The 18709-nt window shown below is 41.2% G+C and overlaps 1 protein-coding gene across 1 annotated transcript; it reads right to left on the reverse strand.

The window, feature by feature from the left end:
* Positions 1 to 257: 257 nt before the first annotated feature.
* On the reverse strand, positions 258 to 1464 carry LOC100658072 (olfactory receptor 2AE1-like). Its single transcript, XM_003422508.4, has one exon. It carries the CDS (start codon positions 1194 to 1196, stop codon positions 258 to 260), a length of 939 nt encoding a protein of 312 aa, XP_003422556.1. The 5' UTR covers positions 1197 to 1464.
* Positions 1465 to 18709: the final 17245 nt, after the last annotated feature.

The raw sequence follows: 18709 nt of genomic DNA on the forward strand, positions 1-18709 counted from the left end.
AGCCCCTCCCCTTCAGCTGCACCTGCACTGCTGCACCATAGCTGACATACACGTGGGGGTATAGCAAAGTAGAGCCGTGGAATTTTGTGTTAACAACTTAATTCTAAACAAGTGCACTGCTTACTTTAGACTTTTGCAGTAGTCAAAAAACATCAGGAATCCGAACCCTTGAAGCATCTGATCAGTGGTCTGGAATTTCAGAGATTTTTTTCAGATCGATTTAAGGTTATTATCCCATTTCAGCCATTCAGTTACAGTCATTGGGTGACAATATCTATCCCCAGCACTTTCCTAAGTGCCTTAGCTACATCCCTATTCCGGAGGGTATAAATCAGAGGATTCAGTGTGGGAGTAATGATGCTATAGAACACAGACCCAGCTTTGTCTTGCAGTGGAGTGCGATGGGCCCTGGTCCTCATATATGAGAAGATACAGGCACCGAACCAGAGGGAAACCACAGTGAAGTGAGAGCTACAAGTAGCAAAGGCATTTTTCTTGCTCCCAGCAGAACACATCTGCATAATACTGTGTAGGATGAAGGCATAGGATGTAGAAACCAGGATGATAGGGAAGAGAAGGAGTAGGATGGTGCTGATGTATGCTGTGGTCTCATAAACAGTGATGTCTCCACATACCAACTTCACAACAGCTGGAAGCTCACAATAGAAGTGGTGGATTTTTCGAGGCCCACAGAAAGGCGAGTGCATCAAAATCACTGTGTGAATTAGGGAGTTCATGGATGCTTCCAACCATGACATGACAGCCATCATCACTCCCAACTTTCTGTTCATGAGAACAGTATAACGCAGTGGATGACAGATGGCAACATAGCGGTCATAGGACATGAGAGCCAGGAGAAGACACTCAGCACCACCCACAGATAAATAGAGAAAGTGCTGGATTGCACAGCCCACAAAGGAGATGGACTTCTTGCCAGATAAGTAGTTGGTAGCCATCTTGGGGATGGTAATGAAGACATGCATCAGATCCATGAGGGACAGCTGGCTGAGTAGGAAGTACATTGGTGTATGAAGCCGAGGATCAGCACAGATGAGGAGAATGGTGAGGGTGTTGGCACTCACTGCAATGAGGAAAACCACCATGGTCAAGGAGAAAAGAAAAAGGTGGGTGAGGGAGTCATCAAAGAGCCCTTCAAGGATGAAGTCTTCCAGAGAGGTATGATTCCCCTGCCACATCTCTCTCTTCTCAAACCCTAAGATAATAGGAAATGGATACGAACTGTGATATCAGAAATACTGGGGTTCACCATACCTGATGTAATGAGTCTTTTGATCTAAGAAATAATTTTCAGAGATTTTTTTCTACTTATAATTGTTCAGTAGCTTTAATTATTGCAATAACCTTTAAAAATGAGACAGAACTTAAAATTTGTCTTCACATACATGGTTACTGTGAAATTCCAGAATATCTAACAAAACCAAACCAAACCCACTGCTATCGAGGATTCCAACTCATAGTGACCCTATAGGACAGAGTAGAACTGCCTGGTAGAGTTTCCAAGGAGTGCCTGGCTGATTTGAACTGCTGACCTCTTGGTTAGCAGCCATAGCACTTAACCACTATGCCACCAGGGTTTCCTCCAGAATATCTAGATTCTATTAAATGCCAAACTTCAAGACAATAGTCCCTTCTCTTAGCTTATTGTATCTGTCAGAGTTTAGTCAGAGAAGTTGAACCAACAGGAGATTTTAATATATCTATATCTATCTGTGGAAAGAGACGATGGAAAAGCTCAATATCATCAATCGGAACAAGGCCAGGGGCCGACTGTGGAACAGACCATCAATTGCTCATGTGCAAGTTCAAGCTGAAACTGAAGAAAATCAGAGCAAGTCCACAGGAGCCAAAATATGACCTTGAGTATATCCCACCTGAATTTAGAGACCATCTCAAAAATAGATTTGACGCATTGAACACTAGTGACCAAAGACCAGATGAGTTGTGGAATGACATCAAGGACATCATCCATGAAGAAAGCAAGAGGTCACTGAAAAGAGAGGAAAGAAAGAAAAGACCAAGATGGACGTCAGAGGAGACTCTGAAACTTGCTCTTGAGCATCGAGCAGCTAAAGCAAAAGGAAGAATTGATGAAGTAAGAGAACTGAACAGAAGATTTCAAAGGGCCTCTGGAGAAGACAAAGTAAAGTATTATAATGACATGCAAAGAGCTGAAGATGAAAAACCAAAAGGGAAGAACATGCTCAGCGTTTCTCAAGCTGAAAGAACTGAAGAAAAAATTCAAGCCTCGAGTTGCAATAGTGAAGGATTCCATGGGGAAAATATTAAATGATGCAGGAAGCATCAAAAGAAGATGGAAGGAATACACAGTCATTATACTGAAAAGAATTAGTCAATATTCAACCATTTCAAGAGGAGGCATATGATCAGGAACCGATGGTACTGAAGGAAGAAGTCCAAGCTGCTCTGAAGGCATTGGCGAAAAACAAGGCTCCAGGAATTGATGGAATATCAATTGAGATGTTTCAACAAACAGATGCAGCGCTGGAGGTACTCACTCATCTATGCCAAGAAATATGGAAGACAGCTTCCTGACCAACTGACTGGAAGAGAGCCATATTCCCAAGAAAGGTGATCCAACTGAATGTGGAAATTATAGAACAATATCATTAATATCACACACAAGCAAAATTTTGCTGAAGATCATTCGAAAATGGCTGCAGCAGTATATCGACAGGGAACTGCCAGAAATTCAGGCAGGTTTCAGAAGAGGACATGCAACCAGGGATATCACTGCTGACGTCAGATGGATCCTGGCTGAAAGCATAGAATACCAGAAGGATGTTTACCTGTGTTTTATTGACTGTGCAAAGGCATTCGACTGTGTGGATCATAACAGACTATGGATAGCACTGCAAAGAATAGGAATTCCAGGACACTTAATTGTGCTCATGAGGAACCTTTACATAGATCAAGAGGCAGTTGTTCGGACAGAACAAGGGGATACTGATTGGTTTAAAGTCAGGAAAGGTGTGTGTCAGGGTTGTATTCTTTCACCATACCTATTTAATCTGTATGCCGAGCAAATAATCCGAGAAGCTGGGCTATATGAAGAAGAACAGAGCATCAGGATTGGATGAAGACTCTTTAACAACCTGCGTTATGCAGATGACACAACCTTGCTTGCTGAAAGTGAAGAGGACTTGAAGCACTTACTAATGAAGATCAAAGACCACAGCCTTCAGTATGGATTACACCTCAACATAAAGAAAACAAAAATCCTCACAACTGGACCAATCAGCAACATCATGATAAACGGAGAAAAGATTGAAGTTGTCAAGGATTTCATTTTACTTGGATCCACAATCAACAACCAAGAAAGCAGCAGTCAAGAAATCAAAAGACGCATTGCATTGGGCAAATCTGCTGCAAAGGACCTCTTCAAAGTGTTGAAGAGCAAAGATATCACCCTGAAGACTAAGGTGCACCTGACCCAAGCCATGGTATTTTCAATCACATCATATGCATGTGAAAGCTGGACAATGAATAAGGAAGACCGAAGAAGAGTTGATGCCTTTGAATCGTGGTGTTGGCGAAGAATATTGAATGCACCATGGACTGGCAAAAGAACGAACAAATCTGTCTTAGAAGAAGTACAACCAGAATGCTCCACTGCATCTTACATACTTTGAACATGTTGTCAGGAGGGATCAGTTCCTGGAGAAGGACATCATGCTTGGCAGAGTACAGGGTCAGCGGAAAAGAGGAAGACCCTCAAAGGGGTGGATTGACACAATGGCTGCAACAATGAGCTCAAGCATAACAACGATGGTAAGGATGGCGCAAGACCGGGCAGTGTTTTGTTCTGTTGTGCATAGGGTCGCTATGGGTTGGAACCGACTCGATGGCACCTAACAACAACATACAGTTCAGTGGCTCTGCAATCTATTTATTGGACATATCTATGACCAGAAGGGAAGCAGTCATTTGCATACAACTTTAAAGGTCTGCATTACATTCCTTGATAATGTTGTGGTTTGTTGCCAAGGCCAAGAATTGAAATGTAAAAAGTTTTTAAAAAAAAATTATTAAATTGCATGCAGCTTTGATTGAGTTGATAATAAAGTGTTCTCTTTCAGAAAAGAGCCAAAAAACAACAAAACTTTGAACCCAAACATTCCATTTACATTTTAAATAGTATCTTCCTTCTTGTTAGTACTATATCTGTTTTACTACTTTTAACTTCTGTTAGGGTTTGAATTTAAACAATGTCAAGGCACAAAAAAAAAAAGAAAAAAATTGGTTATATAAAATAGATTCACACAAAAACAAAGTATTCATTACTACTATACATAGAATAGCTATCCTATCCAAGTACTAGCCTTTTGGATATATCCCAAATATCTACACTATCCCTCATTTTGTGGATGTCAGTTCTTCCCCTTTCCCAGTTACTTCTGCCATTATCTAATTAACTCATGGACAAAGCAGCCAGGGCAGCAGGGATGGAGGCTACGCAGGAGCTCAGCAGTACGGACTCCCACTCGCCAAGGCAATCTGCCTACAGCCACTGCTGGTGCCCAATAGCCACAGCACTGAGTCCACAATAAGACACTATTCCCACAGGAGAATCAGCTGGCTACCTGGTGACAGATTGATTATATTGTACCACTTTGATAGTGGTAGGAACAGTGCCTTGTTCTTACTGTAATACCCACTTATTTGGATATGGATTTGCCTTCCTTCCGCCACTCATCTCAGGTTTGTCATACAAATTTCCTTGCCTGCAGCGATGCTGCCAAAACTACTATCTATGGACTTACAGAATGGCTTATGCACCATAATGATGTTCCACACAGCATTGCTTCAGACCAAGGAAATCATTTCACAGCAAATGAAGTATAAACATGAGCCCATGCTCACGGAATTCACTGATCTTACAATTTTCCAATCATCCTGAAACAGGTGGCTTGATAAAATGATAGAATGACTGTTCGAAGACTCAGTTACAGCACCAACTAGATGGCAAACCACAAAGGGTTGGGGTATAGTCCTTCAGGATGTGTTATATATTCTCAATCTGTACTCAACTTATGCAGCTGTTTCTCCCATAGCCAGGATTCATGAGTGGAATCAAGGGCTAGAAATTGAGTTAATCCTCTCATAATCTTCCAGCAAAATTTTTGCTTCCCATCTCCACACTTTCAAGCTTTGCTGGTTTAGAGGTCTTAAATCCAAAGAGATAATGTTTCCACCTGTTGACAGAACAATGATTCCATTGTACTAAAATTTGAGACTGCCATCTTGTTGCCACTAGGGATCCACATACCACTGAATCAAAGGGCAATGAAATGGGTTACTATACAGACTGGAGTGATTAAGCCTGACTAAAAACCCACTGCCATTGAGTCAATTCTGACTAATAGTGACAGTGTAGGACAGAGTAGAGCTGCTCCATGGGGTTTCCGAGGAGCAGCTGGTAGATTCGAACTGCCAACCTTTTGGTTAGCAGCCACATGCTTAAACACTGCGCCACCAGGGCTCCTAATCCTGACTATCAGGGAAAAACTGAGTTGCTACTACACAATGAGGACAAAGAGAAGTGTGTCTGGAATGCAGGCAATTCTCTCAGGTGCCTCTTTGTACTCCCACGTCCTGTGATTGAACTCAGTGGAAAACTATATCAACCCAATTCTGGCAGTAATGCTAATGGCCCAGACCCTTCAAGAATGTAGGATTGAGTCACCCCACCAGAGAAGGAACCATGAACAGCTGAGATGATTGCTGAGGGCAAAAGAAATATGGAATGTGTAGTGTAATAGCTAAAGGTGTTTCATCCTTATTTTGATATGAATATTTTGTGCATGTTAAACAAATATTTGAATTTTCTTCTCCTCTGATGCCCCCTTTTCTAACATAGATGTATTAAAAATACTTAACTTCATATCTTAGCATTTAAGTTACAGGATCTAAAAGGAGAAGTATGAATCAGAGAGAGGAATGAATGTCACCTGAACAAAAAAGAGATTTTGTATCATCTTATGGGGAAAGGTTAAGTAGTTTTTGTTTGTTTGTATGTGTTCTCTTTTTGGGAAAATGTTAGCATGTTTTTGGTTTTATGTGGGAGAGTTGTACCATGTTAGATGGAAGGATAACTTTGATACAATTTTTATTTGGAGATTAAAGCATGGTTTAAAAGATATGTGCAGGTACCAAGTTGACAAGTAACAAAACCACCATACTTATGTACATGAAAGCAAACAAGAGCTATGCCCTGGGTAGAACTGACCGTCTTAAAATTATGAGTAAGCCTGGTAAAATGTGACTGATAACATTTCATCAGCCAGACTTTATTCAAATCTCACATAAATGCTAATCAGAAGGAGAGCTTGAGATCCATGGTGGAGCATGCCTTAAGAAACAATAATCTATATTGTTCCCCAAAATATCCATGCTATCCCTCTTTCTATTTTTCTTCCTACAAGTCTCCCCAGACATTCATGCATTCCAGATTACCTACTATTTTTTAAAGCAAAGAACTCAGAACTGAATGCATTTACAAAGCATAATTTGATCAGTCTGAAAGAGATCACATCTATCATCTCTCTCTCTCTTTCTATTAATGCAGCCTTGGATCTCATCTTTTTGACTGTTACCGCACGCTTTTAATTCAAACTCAGCTTCTTTGGACAAAGAACCCAACTTCCCCCAGGCTGTCTTGATCATTCCAATCCAGTCAAGACATCAACACTTTTACTTAATTATCCATATACTTCCTTCTTTCCTCATTAGTGTCCTTCTTTCTCGGTAAATCTCCATAATGTAAATTTTTCATCATCTGTCTCACGTCTCTCTTCCTCCCTTAGGAAACTTTCTTCATAATTTCCCATTACGATTTGTGGCCACAGGTGATTTTTTTCTCTGCTTCTTCTTGGCTTTCCTCATAGACTGACCAAATATCACCCTTTGACTTAAGGGATGGGGAGACAAGTTGACAATATTAGAGGGTGCCCTAGGTTCTAATAAAGGTTCCAGGATTTCTCAACCCCCACCATTATGTTACCTGTAGCTTCCTCTTCAGAGACTCGTGGGCAGAACAAGTAGAGAAGTGAAATGTAGTGGGTAGGATGGTCCACACTGACTCCAATTGGCTAGTGATCATTAAAACAAGGCTTTTCAGAGATGCTGATCAGACTTCCTTCTCTAACCCTGGAAATCTCCATTTACTGGTGGAATGATTTAGAGGACATTGTCCCAGCCATCATTGTTTTCACTAATTATCCTTGTGTCAGAGCATCACCAGGAGCAAAAATGAATGTGAATCTGCAATGCCCTTGCAATCTATACTCAGATTTTGAATTCCATCAGCACACATCTGGACACATTAAGTGAATAAGCTTCTTTACTAGTCTCACTTTTGAATCATGCATATGCTTTCTCTAGCTCTAAACATGTATCTGAGCCACCTTCCCTTCCTAAGATGGCAGTGAGAGCCTGTACAATAGGAATTCCACTAATGCTAATTAGGAAGCTAAATATAAGACCAGCTAAATCATCAATGTGTCCAGAGTCCAAAGAAAATCTGTTTTGAATTTTCTGATGTTTTGGATCACTCAAGACACTTTCTTCTTAGCTTTACACGTCCTTGCCTATCTAATTGAATATGAATTTGGCTCTAGCCCTGGTGCTTTTAAAATAAGCTTTTTCCTGGCTGCATAAGTGTTTCCTCACCAATAATCACACAGCCTGGAATCAGGACAGACTTTGCCTGACATGAGAAAACTCATGAGGGAAGAGGAGCACCATCTATTTGAAATGAAACATCCCTCACCCCAGAGGACCTATGATGTCAGGTGAGGCAAACTGAAAACATTCAATATATGGCATCAGGGATTCTATCCCAGGGGACACATCCTGGATCTCTTCTGGAAGCCATTATGTCAAATGATAATTAGACTGTGCCGTATAGTTTGAAATATGCATTTCTCAAAGGCTTTACTTGGAGTTTGCCTATAGGAGTCAGGGGAACGAAATATTTTGGAAAGAGTGACTCTGAAGATAACATGGGAATATTCTCTCCAGGAACCAATTAACCTGACTTGTTTTTCCTCTTGGAACAAAGATGTCTCTAGGCCCTTTCCATCCAACCCTTTTGAGAAGACAAAGTCTGAGAAATATCTAGTGTCTATTTCCCACCTTTTTCCTATGTGCCATATCTTAGAAAAAAAGTCAAGGGATAAAAGCATGAGGTCACCACTAGTATTTCCCATGTTAGCTTTTGATTATATTCCAGCTTTATAGACTACATTAATATAACATGTCAAGAGATTTCAGATACAGAAGTAAAAGAAGAAAAGGACATATCTTACATCTCCTTATTTACTCTCGTCTCATTCCCATACCATAAATTTCCTCTCCATTATAAATATATGTTGAGTTTTTTTTTGTTGTTTTTTTGTTGTTGTTTTTTTTTCCGCTCTCTATCTCAAGTCAGCTGCTAAAATGTCTTACTTCACTGGGAATTATTCTTTGAGTTGATTTATTATCTCATCACTTTTTTTCTCAAAATCTATTGTATAATGTTTTACATGTTGCTTTCCTCACCAGATAGAATCTCTATTTCTCTCTTTAAGGAAACTCTGACATTTATATAATTAATTCATTTATTTGACAAATATTTAATGAGCATTTCCTGTTATCTCAATCACTGTGTTGGGTTATAGGTGTACAGTGATTTGCAAACATAGTCTCTCCATTAAGGGACTTATAGATAAAACAAACAGATATGACAAATTGTGTTGAGTTTGTATTAATGAATAATCTTCAATGCGAGTTACATAAAAGAAAACATACTATATTAAGGAAGGACTGTGGAATCACAGAAAAAAGTGGAGTAGAACTCTTTGGATTGCAGAGATTACTGCCACCATCAAAGACTTGAAGGATGTAGGAGTAGTGATTCCCACCACATACCCATTTAGCTTACCTATTTGACCTGTGTGAAAAACTGATACATCTTACAGAACGACAGTGGATTATCAAAAAATTAACTAGGTGACTGCTCCAATTGCAGCTGTTGTTCCAGGTGTAGTTTCATTGCTTGAGCAAATTAATACATCTCCTGTACATGGTTTGCAGCTGTTGATTTGGCTAATGCCATTTTCTTGAATCGTGTCTCAAAGGACCACCAAAAGTAGTTTGCCTGCAACTGGCAAGGCCAACAACACACTTTCAGTGCCCTACCTCAGAGCTATATCACTTCTTCAGCCCTATGACATAATTAGGTCCTCAGGGACCTTGATCACCTTTCCCTTATACAAAATGTCACACTGATCCATTACGTTGATAACATTATACTGACAGGACCTACTAAGGAAGAAGTGCCAATGACTCTGGTCTTATTGGTAAAACATTTGCATGCTAGAGGGTAGGAAGTTAATCCCACAAAAATTCAGACAACTTCCACCTCAGAGAAATTTCTAGGGGTTCAGTAGTGTGGGGCATGTTGAGATATTCCTACTAAAGTGAAGTATAAGTTACTGCATCTGGCCCCTCTCACAAATAAAAGGGAGGTACAAAGCCTGGTGGGCCAATCCGGATTTCGGAGGCAACATATCCCTCATTTGGGTGTGCTACTCAGACCTATTTATCAAGTGATTGGGGCCCAGAACAAGAGAAGGCTCTGAATAAGTTCAGGCTGCCATGCCAGCGGCTCTGCCACTTGGGCCATATGATCCAGTTGATCCAATGGTGCTTGAAGTGTCAGTGGCACATAGATATGCTGTTTGGAGTCTTCAGGAGGCTTCTATTGGTGAATCACAGTTCAGATCCTTAGGATTTTGGAGCAAAGCCCTGCCATCCTCTGCAGATAACTACTCTCCTTTTGAGAAACAGCTTTTGGCTTGTTACTGGGCGTTAGTACAGACTGAACACTTAGCCACAGGCCACGAAGTCACTACGTGGCCTGAGCTGCACATCATGAACCGGGTATTGTCTGACCCACAGAGTCATAAATTTGATTGTACACAGCAGCACTTCATCATTAAATGGAAATGGTATGTATGAGATCGGGCTTGAGTAGGACTTGAAGGCACAAATAAGTTGCATGAAGAAATAGCCCTAATGCCCATGGTTTCCACTCCTATCATATTATCTCCCTTCTCCAAGTTGACACCTATGGCCTCATGGGGAGTTCCTCAGGATCAGTTGACTGAGGAGGAGAAAATTTGTACCTGGTTCACAGATGGTTCTGTGCAATATGCAGGCACTACTCAAAAGTGGACAGTCGCAGCAAGGCAGCCCCTTTCTGGGAACTTCCTGAAGGACAGTGGTGAAGGGAAATCCTCCCAATGGGCAGAACTTAAAGTAGTGCACTGGTTGTTCACTTTGCTTAGAAGGAGAAATGGCCAGGTATGCAATAGTATACTGATTCATAGGCTGGGGCTAGTGGTTTGGCTAGATGGCCAGGGACTTGGAAGGAACATGATTGGAAGATTGGTGACAAGGAGATATGGAGAAGAAGTATGTGAATAGACCACTGTGAATGGGCCAAAGAAGTGATGATATTTGTGTCTTGTGTGAATGCTTACCAAAGGAATACCTCAGCAGAGGATGATTTTAACAATCAAGTGGATAGGGTGACGTGTTCTGTGGAAACCAGTTGTTCTCTCTCCCCAGCACTCCCATCGTTGCTCAATGGGCTCGTGAAGAAACAGGCCATGGTGACAGGGATGAAAGTTATGCATGGCCTCAGTAACATAGACTTCCACTCACCAAGGCCATCTTGGCTACTGCCACTGCTGAGTGCCCAATCTGTCAGCAGCAGTGACCAACACTGGGTCCCCAATATGGCTCCATTCCTTGAGGTGATCATCCCACAACCTGGTGACAGGTTAAATACATTGGATCACTTCCATCACGGAAAAGGCAGTGCTTTGTTCTCACTGGAATAGATGCTCTAGATATGGGTTTGCCTTCCCTGTATACAATGCTTCTGCCAAAACTACTGTCCATGGACTTACAGAATGCCTTATCCACCATCACAGTATCCCACACGGCATCACCTCTGACCAAGGGACACACTTCACAGCAAATGAAGTGCAGCAATGGCCCATGCTCATGGAGTTCACTAGTCTTACCATGTTCCCTATCATCTTGAAGCAGCTGGCTTGATAGAACAATGGAATGGCCTTCTAAAGACACAATTATGGCACCAGCTAGGTGGTAATACCTTACAGGGTTGGGGCAGTGTTCTTCAGGAGGTTGTATGTGCTCTAAACCAACATTCTAAATATGGTGCTGTTTCTCCCATAGCCAGGTTTCATGAGTCTAGGAATCAAGGGATAGAAAATGGGAATGGCACCACTCGCTATTAGCCCTAGTGACCCACTTACAAAATGTTTGCTTCTTGTCCCTGTGCTCTTATGCTCTACAGGCCTAGAGGTCTTAGTTCCAAAGGGAGGAATGCTTCCACCTGGAGACACATCACTGATTCCATTGAACTGAAAGTTAAGAATGCCACTTGGCCACTTTGGGCTCCCTATGCCTCTGGATCAACAAGCAAAGAAGGGAGTTACCATATTGGCTGGTGTGATTGATCCTGATTACCAAGAGGAAATAGGATGGGTATTATATAATGGAGGTAAACAAGAGTATGTCTGGAATGCAGGCAATCCTTTAGGGCATCTCTTAGTACTACCATGCCCGGTGATTAAAATCAATGGAAAACTGTAGCAATCCAATTCTGACATGACTACTAATGATCCAGACCCTTCAGGAATGAAGATTTGGGTCACCTCACCAGGCAAAGAACCACAACCAGCTGAGTTGCTTGCTGAGGGCAAAGGGAACATGGAATGGGTGGTAGAAGAAGGCAGTTCTAAATACCAGTTATGACCGCATGAACAATTGCAGAAATGAAGACTGTAATTATTATGAGTATTTCTTCCTTGTATGTGCACATCAAATATTTTTGTTTTCTTCACTTTTAAAATATAACATGTCAATAGTGCATATTCGGTTGTATGTGTGTTTGTTGTATCATGTTAGGCACAAGTATGACTTTATAAGTGTCTTTACCCAGTGATTATGTATGGTTTAGGGAGATGTGTACAAGTGCAGAGTTGACAAAGGGTGGACTGTGATCATTAAGGTTGTGTGTCCACTTGGCTGGGCCACAATTCTCAGTGATTTGGCAGTTATGATGTAGTTTGGCAGTCATATGATGATGTGATCACTCCCATGATGAGATCTGTGAGCAGTCAATGCTTTGAAAGGGAGTTTCCTTGAGGGTGTGGCTCACATCCAATATAAGTGGACTTTCTGGCAAAGCTCGTGGGCTTTTGCTCTCACTGAATCCTGCAACTAGTTCCTGTTCCCTGACCTCTGATTATTGGGACTTGAGTTAGCAGCTTACCTGCCATCTTGTCTGCCAGTCTGGAGATTCATCAGTCTTCACAGCCTGTGGTCCAGGGCCCTGATATCTGACTTCCCGACCTTGCGTTCACCAGCCCCTACAGCTACATGAGTCAGGAGAAGCCTCCAGCCTGACCCACACTCCAGCCTCTACAACTGTGTGAGTCATTTCCTTAGTGTAAATCTCTCTACACATATATGTTTATGGAGCCCTGGTGGCATAGTGGTTTTGAGCTTGGCTGCTAACCAAATGTCAGTAGCTGAAATCCACCAGCCACTCCTTGGAAACTGTATGAAGCAATTCTACTCTGTCCTACAGGATTGCTATGTGTCAGAATCAACTCAACAGCAATGGGTACAGTATATAATATATTGATACACTTTACTGGTTTTGCATCTCTAAAGCGCCTAGCCTAAGATGGCACCTTAAAACTCTTCCAATCTCCACCTATGACCCCATTCCAAACATTATACATGAAGAAAGCAAGAGATCATTAAAAAGGCAGGAAAAAAAGAAAAGACCAAAATAGATGTCAGAAGAGACTCTGAAACTTGCCCTTGAACATTAAGTAGCTAAAGTGAAAGGAAGAAATGATGAAGTAAAAAAGCTGAACAGAAGATGTAAAAGGGCGACTTGAGAAGACAAAATATAATGACATGTGCAAAGACCTGCAGAGAGCAAACCAAAAGGGAAGAACATGCTTGGCATTTCTCAAGCTGAAAGAACTGAAGAAAAAATTCAAGACTTAAATTGCAATTTTGAAGAATTCTATGGACAAAATATTGATAATGCAGGAAGCATCAAAAGAAGATGGAAGGAATACACAGAGTCACTGTATCAAAAAGAATTGGTCAACATTAAATCATTTTGGGAAGTAGTATATGATTAAGAACCGATGGTAATGATGGAAGAAGTCCAAGCTGCACTGAAGACATTAAAAACATATATACGAGGCTCCAGGAATTGACGGAATACCAGTTGAGATGTTTCTACAAACAGATGCAGAGCTAGAAGTGCTCACTTGTCTATGCCAAGAAATTTGGAAGACAACTACCTGGCCAACTGACAGGAAAAGACCCATATTTATGTATATTACACAAAGAAGAATGGACCAAGGAATCACAGCCAATCCTCAAACTGGCCAGTTCAGATCTTATCAGGTACCTCAATTTTTTAAAAATTCTCTTACACAGAGTAGAACTGCCCCACAGCGTTTCTAAGGAGTGGCTGGTGCATTGGAACTGCCGACCTTTTGGTTAGCAGCTGAGCACTTAACCACTGTGCCACCAGGGCTCCTTCCTGTAGTTTAGGAGGCTAGAAGTTCAAGTTGAGGGTGTTGACTCTAGGGGAAGGCTGTGTTTTCTCTGCCTGCTCTGGAGGAAGGTCCTTATCTCTTTGAGCTTTGACTCCTGGGTAATCTTCATGTGGCCTGGTATGTCTCTTCCCTCATTTCTTTCCTCTCGCATTTTTCTATATATGGCAAGGAGAAACCATGAGGCCCCTTTAAGATTTTGCTTAGAAGCCTCCTCTCCCAGATATCCAAGTTCATCCTTACAAGTTCTACCTTCCACCAAACATTTGAACATAATTCAGACAAGTTCTCTGCCACTGCGTGAAAAGCATCTCCTTTCCTCTGTTGTCCAATCACATGTTCCTCATCTTCTTTTAAAGCCTCACCAGAAGTGCATTTAACATCCACATTTCTAGCAACACTCTGTTGCTGGTGCCATATGTGTTCTCTAAGATGATAGAGACTTTCTCTATAACTCTCTTCACTGCCTTCTGAAAATCCTTTGACACCAGAATTTCCTCTGACATCCGTAATTCTACCAACAGTCTCTTCAAGGCAAACTGGGCTTTTACTAGTAGGCGCCTTAAGACTCTTGCAGCCTCTACCCATTACCCAATTCCAAAACCACCTCCACATTTTAGGTATCTATTAGAGCAGCACCCCACTCTTCCAGTACCAAATTCTGCCTTAGTTATCTAGTGCTGCTATGACAGAAATACCACAAGTGGATGGCTTTAACAAATGGAAACTTATTTTCTCAAAGTTTAGGGGACTAGAAGTCTGAATTCAGTGTGTAGGCTCTAGGGAAGGCTAGCTCTGGAGGAAGGTCCTTGTCTCTTCAGCTTCTGCTTCCTAGTTCCTTGGAGATCTCCATGTGTCTTGCCATCTATCTTACCCCATCTCTTCTCTGCTCAAAAAGATGACTCAAGATACACCCTACCCTAATCCTGCCTCATTAACATAACAAAGGGAATTATAACCACAAGCATAGAGGTCAGGATTTACAACACATATTTGGGCAGGACTTAATTCAATCCATAACAAGGGCCATGCCTTGAAATTGACAAGGAGTTGTGTATATACGCAGCCAACCCCACAGTTTTTCAGACAGAGAGAAGAATAAAGCAGAGAGAGGAGACAAGAAACCTCCTAAAAGAGCTGTAATGTGGGTCAACTGTTGTAACACTGAAGATAACAAGAGGCCCAGAAGGGGCCTAGTAGCAGAGCCCATGGTGACAGACCTGGAGAGGGACCTGTAGCAAAGTTGGTAGTGACACACAGCAAAGCCAAGAAGAGCCTGTCCTGAGGCCATGAGGAGTCTGTCTTGAGGAGGCCGAGAGGAAGCCTGTCCTCAGGGGGCTGAGAGAGCTGTTCTGCACTGAAAAAGGGAGATTTTGCCTATATGCTTCCTGATCCTGATCCTGAGTTGTAGCCTGTTGATCCTGATCCTGAGTTGTGCTCTGTCACTTCCTTAATAAGCCTCTTAACTGTAAGTATGGTCTGTAAATTCTGTGTGGCCATTGCAACAGATGATCAAACCCTGAAGGAAAGTAGAAAATGCCATGGGAGAAATGGTTGGTATCAGAACTGGTAAAAAGGCAGGAGAGTGGAGGTATGTCTGACCTCCACGTCATAGCAGTCAGCTTTGGGCTGATGCTGATGTTGATTCTCCTCTCTCCGCCTTAAGTTAGAGGAGGTCTGATGCACCATTTTTTACATCGTGCCACATTTTCTGTCCTGGAAAATGGCTTACTGCAAAGAATCACCCTTCCCCATGTGTCTTAGGTAAGACTCGTGGGTGCTGTAAGGATGAATACAACAACAAAAAAAAATTCCCTGGTGCAAAAAGGGTAAAGATCTCCTTGTCCTTTTTCCTAGAGCATTTATTATTACAAAAATTGTAATTACAAATTCTTTCTCTGCCTCTTTTGAAATGTATATTAATCTTTTAAAAAGCTAAATCAGCCTTTTGCCAGTTTTACATATCAGAAATGTTTCCTCAAGGACCTGGGAGCCATCTCTTTGAAAAGTAAGCATCAAGGAAGATAGCACCTCTGTCTCCCAGTTTCTGTGAGTTAAAACCTAACTGCAGCTAGCATCTTGCTCCGAGTTACAAAACTATCTTTCGTCATAAAGATATACAAGAAGTTTATTTTTATTTTGGGTAAAGTCAGTTAGCAAACACAGGTGGTTGCTTCAGTTACCAGAGGAATTTAGAATGAATGATGTGTGACCAAAGAAGGCCTGGTGAAGCAGTGGTTAAGTACTCAGCTACTAACCAAAAGGTTGGCAATTCAAACCTACCAGCTGCTCCGTGGGAGAAAGATTTGGCAGTCTGTTTCTGTAAAGATTTACAGCCTTGGAAATTGCATGGCGCAGTTCTACTCTGTCCTATAGGGTTGCAATAAGTCAAAATCCACTCTATGACAACCAGTTTTGTTTTGTTCTGTTTTTGGTGTGTATGACAAAAAAAATTTTTTTTTTTATGACAAATGGTTCTGTCAAGTCCTCTTACTTGAGAGCTAGTTATCATTTATCTTGAGAACATATATGAAATTGGTTGTGACCAAGATGGCCTTAATGTTCCCCTCAGTTTAATTAAACTTTAGTCAGCCTTCTTCCTGCCTTATCTCTCTCTGCTACTCCCTCAGCTCTTACAGGATATAAGAGGCCTAATCTCAGAAAAATAAAGCATTTGGAGACAAATGGCCCAAATTGCAAACTCAGTAAATCACTCACCTATCCCATTGATCAACCACCCAACATTCTCCAGTACTTTCCCACTAGCCCACCACAGCCCTTAAAAACCCTACTGCCCTTATTTTAGCATAGTTAAGCTCAGAATTAGTTCTAGTAGTTCTCTCCTATTGTAATGACATTTGAATAAAGTTGTCCTTGCCCGTTTAGCACAGTTCAGCGCAATTTTCTTTGACAGAACCCAGTTCCAGGCCATACTTAGCAAGGAAGATTGGAGGTTGCCCAGGAAGAAAGGGAGAATGATGAACATTGACAGTATCTGCTACACAAACTGGGTTAGGAATTTAATGGACTTTTATAAGGTCTATGTTTATTTATTTTTTAATGACAAAGCAAACGTTAAAAATGTTAAACATCTCCATTTTGAGTACTAGGAAAATGGATGTTTTGTTATGTTAATCTCTACAACTTAGTGTAATTTAAAATTTTTCAATTTGTGGTATATTCACACAATGGAATACTACGCATCGATAAAGAACAGTGAGGAATCTGTGAAACATTTCATAACATGGAGGAACTTGGAAGGTATTATGCTGAGTGAAATTAGTCAGTTGCAAAAGGACAAATATTGTGTAAGACCACTGTTATAAGAACTTGAGAAATAGTTTAAACTGAGAAGAAAACATTCTTTTGTGGTTACAAGAGGTGGGAGGGGGGAGGGTGGGAGAGGGTCATTCACTAATTACATAGTAGATAAGAACTACTTTAGGTGAAGGGAAAGACAGCACACAATACAGGGGAGGTCAGCACAATTGGACTAAACCAAAAGCAAAGAGGTTTCCTGAATAAATTGAATGTTTCGAAGGCCAGCGTAGCAGGGGCAGGGAGCTGGGGACCACGGCTTCAGGGGACATCTAAGTCAATTGGCATAATAAAATCTATTAAGAAAACATTCTGCATCCCACTTTGAAGAGTGGCATCTGGGGTCTTAAACGCTAGCAAGCAGCCATCTACGATGCATCATTTGGTCCATCAACCCACCTGGATCAAAGGAGAATGAAGAACACCAAGAACACAAGGTGATTATGACCCCAAGAGACAGAAAGGGCCACATGAACTAAAGACTACATTATCCTGAGACCAGAAGACCTAGATGGTGCACAGCTACAACCAATGACTGCCCTGGCAGGGAACACAACAGAGAACCCCTGAGGGAGCAGAAGAGCAGTGGGATGCAGACCCCAAATTCTCATAAAAAGACCAGACTTAATGGTCTGACTGAGCCTGGAAGGACCCCAGTGGCCATGGCCCCCAGACCTTCTGTTGGCCCAGGACAGAAACCATTTGTGAAGCCAACTCTTCAGACATGGATTGGACTGGACAATGTGTTGGAGAGGGATGCTTGTGAGGAGTGAGCTTCTTGGATCAGGTGGACACTTGAGACTGTGTTGGCATCTCCTGCCTGGAAGGGAGATGAGAGGGTAGAGGGGGTTAGAAGCTGGCAAAATGGACAGGAAAAGAGAGAGTGGAGGGAAAGAGCGGGCTGTCTCATTAGGGGGAGAATAATTGGGAGTATGTAGCAAGGTGTATATAAGTTTTTATGTGAGAGACTGACTTCATTTGTAAACTTTCACTTAAAGTACAATAAAAATTATTAAAAAAAAAACAAATATTATGCTATGTATCGTCTACCCACCATGCACTCACACACATAACCCTTTTGAAGACAAATTTGGTGATATAAATTAAGAAACTTAAACTTGTTTATATCCATGCAAAAATCTATTCTTAGGTAAAGGTGAACAGTATTTATGCACAAAAGAATTCATCACGGCATTATTTTGAAGCAAAAATTTAAATAACTTACATCTACAATAATAAATAAATGCTTAAGTACATAAAATCAGTGAAATATAACCATTTAAAATTATATTTTAAGAGTATTTGCTAGTACTGTGGAAGAAAAAAGTAACAGACATCTTATTTTGATTTTAAGATTTTTTTCTTACTCTAAAAACCAAAAATTAACAGTAAAAAAATACTGACCCAAACTGTAAAAGCATTGACTTTATTTCTGCCAGAAGCTACTCTACAGCATTGTAAATTTGTCTTTTTTCTACTAGAAAAGGATTGACATCTTTGTCTATCATTGAGTCTGCTCCTACTCATAAAGACCCTATATGACAGAGTAGAATTGCAGCGTAGAGTTTTCTAGGTTATAATCTTTTATGGGAGCTGATCACTAGGCCTTTTCTCCCACTGAGTGGTTGCGTGGGTTCAGCTGGGTGGGTTTGAACCCTGAACTTTTGGTTACCAACCAAGTGCTT

The sequence above is a fragment of the Loxodonta africana genome, chromosome 12, assembly GCF_030014295.1.
Source record: "Loxodonta africana isolate mLoxAfr1 chromosome 12, mLoxAfr1.hap2, whole genome shotgun sequence".
In the NCBI taxonomy this organism is placed as follows: domain Eukaryota; kingdom Metazoa; phylum Chordata; class Mammalia; order Proboscidea; family Elephantidae; genus Loxodonta; species Loxodonta africana.

Excerpts from the sequence above, each read along its gene's own strand:
- LOC100658072 (XM_003422508.4), bottom strand. The coding sequence starts at position 1,196 with ATGTGGCAGGGGAATCATACCTCTCTGGAAGACTTCATCCTTGAAGGG.